The 4,154-nt window shown below is 55.1% G+C and overlaps 1 protein-coding gene across 5 annotated transcripts; it reads right to left on the bottom strand.

The window, feature by feature from the left end:
• Window positions 1-200: 200 nt before the first annotated feature.
• On the bottom strand, window positions 201-3,322 carry CLP1 (cleavage factor polyribonucleotide kinase subunit 1). Of its 5 annotated transcripts, none has more exons than XM_052652753.1 (4): window positions 3,226-3,244; window positions 2,749-2,877; window positions 1,826-2,454; window positions 201-1,262 (listed from the first exon to the last, which is right to left on the bottom strand). In XM_052652753.1, the coding sequence occupies exons 3-4, from the start codon at window positions 2,429-2,431 to the stop codon at window positions 591-593; spliced, it is 1,278 nt and encodes a 425-aa protein (XP_052508713.1). In that variant the 5' UTR covers window positions 2,432-2,454; window positions 2,749-2,877; window positions 3,226-3,244; the 3' UTR covers window positions 201-590. The 5 variants fall into 5 exon arrangements, with proteins under 5 accessions (XP_052508713.1, XP_052508710.1, XP_052508711.1 ...); XM_052652750.1 differs by having other exon boundaries at window positions 1,826-2,474; window positions 3,226-3,243; XM_052652751.1 differs by lacking the exons at window positions 2,749-2,877; window positions 3,226-3,244 and adding an exon at window positions 3,297-3,322 and having other exon boundaries at window positions 1,826-2,474.
• Window positions 3,323-4,154: the final 832 nt, after the last annotated feature.

The raw sequence follows: 4,154 nt of genomic DNA, 5'->3' as shown, positions 1-4,154 counted from the left end.
ACGACAGATTTAGGATCTATTTACCCAAGTGCAGAGGAAAAGGAAACCATCATAAACATTTACCTGCTTAGCTCACAGGTGGGCTCTTGGCTTTCTTCTTCTCTAGGCATTCAGTAATAAATCATTCCAATAATGTTTCTATAATGCTGAGGGGGCAAAAAACCCAAGCTTTAAAAAATTATACCAACTCCTGTGCTATGGCAAAAATATTTATTAAAATAGTTTTTTCTTTTTTTCCAAGTATGAACTTAATTGGGAGGAGTCCTTTGAATTCACTCTTTCATCCCAGACAAACGAGATAAGCAGTATATGCAGAATCTAAAATGGTGACAAATGAGCCCACATGGTGGTACAGTGAAAGAAAGGGGGCTTCTCTGGTGGAGCCTTAGGGGACCCAAGAAACCTCTGGCTCACAACTGGAAGAGTTAGGTGGCCACCACCTGTTTTTAAGAGGTAGAACATATGCTTTCCAGTAGTCCACCATTTACCGAGCAGCCTGGCCGCAGGAGGTGCTCCTCCCTCAGCCCGTCTGCCCTTGGTGATGGCCAGAAGGCCTCCAGGCCCCAGGCAGCAAGGCTGCCTGCGGATCGCTACTTAAGATCCATGAACCGGATATCCATGATGAGCAGGAAGTTCTTGGGCAGCGGGCGGGGGGCGGGGGAGAGGACGGTGAACACCTGGTGCTCCAGGTCCACGCTGGTCACCACAATGAAGCCTGCCACGCTGGTCTCCGAGAGGCTCTCCTCCGCGCCCTCGGCGGTGCTGACGCTCAGCAGGTGGTGTACCATATCTCGGCCGGGGGTGACAGGCACCAGCTTGAGCTGATTGTCCTCCTGAGACATGCCCAGAGGCAGGCAGGAGTCTGGGATGGTGGGTGCCCCGACTTTGTAGATTTTCACATCTGAAAATTTGACGTTGAAGGCATGGGGATAAAAACAGCCCCGGAACCCATAGAAATACTCACGGATGCGCTCATCTCGGCATTCCCGCCGGAAGTCCTTGGAGCGCTCCACCACACCCCCCGACTTGGGGAGCAGCACCGTGCGGACGAAGTGAGGCAGGTCCCGCTTCAGCTCGTTGTACAGCCGTTCTTGATCCAGAACCACGACGACATCCACCTCAAAGGCTGAGGCTGCGTGGACCAGGGCCTGGTAACCAGAGCCCTTGACCCAGCCACAGGTGTTAATGACACAGCCGCTCACCGAGGCCCTGCGGTTCACTTCACACCTTTGGTTGAACACATCGGCTAAACGAGATGTAATCTGCAGAAGAAAGGGCCCAGGTGAGACAGAAAAGGCACAAAACCAACCCTCGGCCACACGATCCTTCCTGAGCCTTAGTGGTATCAGGTTCAGGGAAAAGGACATTCTTAATAGCAGTGGTGTTTCATGTCCCAAGTTGAAATGTAATAAATTACTTAAGAGTGAAGTGAAGTGAAGTCGCTCAGTCGTGTCCGACATTTTGCGACCCCATGGGCTGTAGCCTGCCAGCTTCCTCCGTGCATGGGATTCTCCAGGCGAGAGTACTGGAGTGGGTTGCCATGCCCTCCACCAGGGGAATCTTCCCATCTTCCCAATCCAGGGACTGAACCCGGGTCTCCCGCATTGTAGGCAGACGCTTTACCGTCTGAGCCACCAGGGAAGAATAGGACTTACTTAAGAATAGGTCCCTAGAGACGTTTAACCATCTGAGATTGAACTATTTTTGAAACGGTCTTTTCCAAAACCCATCACCGTGGAAGTGACAGCCACTGAGAGGGGACAGAGAGTTTCAAGCAGCAAACGCAGGCCCCCTCCCTCCACCCCGCCTTGCCCCGGGCTCCGACCTTATTATAAAGCTTGATGTTGGTGCCGGGCGTGGTGGAGCCGAAGTGGTACACCAGCGGGGCCTGGATGGAGAACCCCTCCTCAACGTCCGCCGGCCGCTCGATGTAGAGGGCCCCCATCGTGCCGGGGATGGACACAGAGCCCTGGCCCACATCCAGCTCCACGTACGTGGGACGGCGGCCCAGACGCACCGCGTAGTTGAGCAGCAGACGGCACACGGTGGACTTGCCCACGTCCGTGGGGCCCACGACCATCACCCGGGGGCCCCGCTCCTCCTCCTTCTCGGCCTGCCTCCGCATCTGCTCCAGGGCCGTATGTGTGTTGAGATAAAGCAACATTGGGGTGTCCTTGGAGACGTAAGCCACTTCGGTGCGCCCACTGAGCTGCAGCGAACAGCCGTGCCAAGTGAAGACAGCCACCTTGGCGCCAGCATCAAAGGTGAACTTCTTGTTTCGGGTCAGCTCTGTGCCAAAGATTTCTGCCATGCCAGCCAGCAGCTCCAACTGAACTGACTGCGACGCCTCCACCTCAAAGCGAAGCTCTGTCTCCCGCTCCAGTTCAAATTTAGTTGTTGGCTTCTTGTCATCATTGGCCTCCTCTCCCATCTTTCCTGTGTGGCTGCTTTTGTCTGGAACGCCAAAATCAGATCTAAACAGAAGTTAGGACTCGGTTCAAAATCCTCCAGAGGATGTTTCTCCTTACTTTGCTTTATTCTCCCCCCTTATCTCTCATCACCACCTGACCCACTATATATCTGATTATTGTCTATCCACCCTCACTAGAAGGTAAGGGTTGGGCATTTTTGTTTGCTGCCCGTAACTCCAGTACCTAAAATAGAGCCTGACACCAAAAGGCACCTTCTGTAAAAACACCGAGTGAGTAACTGACTCAGACGTCGGCGGAAAACAAGATACCTACATACCCGCAGACTTGGTTACAGCGCCTTTGTTGCTCCCTTCATCACTACCACGCTTTCGGGTACTCCAGACTTGAAAAAGCTACAGATGCCCAGTCCCTAACCCTTGGGTCAACAAAAAAGGGAGTCAGCAATCTGGAGGCAGAGCAGAGAATACCGAGTTGGGACTCAGAAGCAAACAGCATCAAGGAAACCGTTCAGCAACCACTAGCAGTGTCTTTAAACAAATCACTTAGCTCGTCTAAACCTTTTCCTCCACTGTCAACTGGAGGCGCTTACAGTTCCCCTAAAGTGCTGTTCTGGGGGTTAACCGGGATGGTCGGAGGGAAAGGAAAAAATTAGAAAGCGCCGAGGAACAGCAAAGAATTATCTCCGATGCAGATCGCAGATCCAGGTCTAGCATTCGTCCCAGCCTCCCCAGGCACAGAAATCTGCGCAGGCTCTAAGGAGGCGGCGGTTGCGATCCTGAACTTACTACCTCACCTGTACAGCCACGAGCTCAAACCTGTAAACCAAGAACACAGGACCTAAGCCCAGAAGCCAGACGCGCTCACCGAGACCACGCCGGAAACAAACGTTTCCGCACTTGCGCAGTGGGGAAGGCGCGGCCGCGCGAGGCCCCCTGGGAGATGTAGTTGTACCCGAGCTGTCGCGAGCGGTCGCGCTCTCGCCGCCGCTTGGCCCTCTGGGACTTGTAGTCAAGGGCCGGGGGTGGGGTTTGACCGTGACGTCCAAGGCGGGCGGGGCGGCTGCCGTCATTGTTCGTCAAGCAGCTGGGGAGGGAAGCAGGGGGCGTGGTGGTTACGCCTCCGTGCGCGGTGAGGACCAGCCGCGGAGGGGACACGGCCGCGGAGGCGCCGCAGCTGCGGCCTCTCTCCCCGTCGCTCCCGCTCACCTGCGGCCCGGGAAGGGCCCCACAGTCGCCTGGAAGCCGGGCGCGGAGCCCTGCGTGGATACGAGGGGACCTAGGGGTAGCGAGAGGGGAGCCGAGCAGCTCATCAGAGGCTAACTGGACTGCCATCCCCGTCCCGACACAGCGTTTGACCCCCGGAGAGCATTTCAGAGCATTTTACTTAAGGGAGAGAATGAGACATAGATTTCTTCCAGTTACTCTGCAAGGTAGTCATTACTCAACAACCCCTCTCCTGTTAGGCGGGGAGCTTTGCTGGGGACTCTTTCCCTCCCCAAGTCTATGATGGTTATACAAGGGCAGTCATTCACCCTGCAAGCAACAGATTGGGCCGCATCTATACGTTCAGACGGTAAAGCATCTCTGCAAGGTGGGAGACCCGGGTTCGATCCCCGGGTCGGGAAGATCCCCTGGAGAAGGGGAAGGCTACCCACTCCTGTATTCTGGCCTGGAGAATTCCATGGACGGAGGAGCCTGGAGAGCTACAGTCCATGGGGTCACA

This window comes from Budorcas taxicolor, chromosome 15 (assembly GCF_023091745.1).
Source record: "Budorcas taxicolor isolate Tak-1 chromosome 15, Takin1.1, whole genome shotgun sequence".
In the NCBI taxonomy this organism is placed as follows: domain Eukaryota; kingdom Metazoa; phylum Chordata; class Mammalia; order Artiodactyla; family Bovidae; genus Budorcas; species Budorcas taxicolor.
The sequence above is the reverse complement of the archived record's forward strand: the minus strand, read 5'-3'. Positions and strand labels throughout refer to the sequence as shown.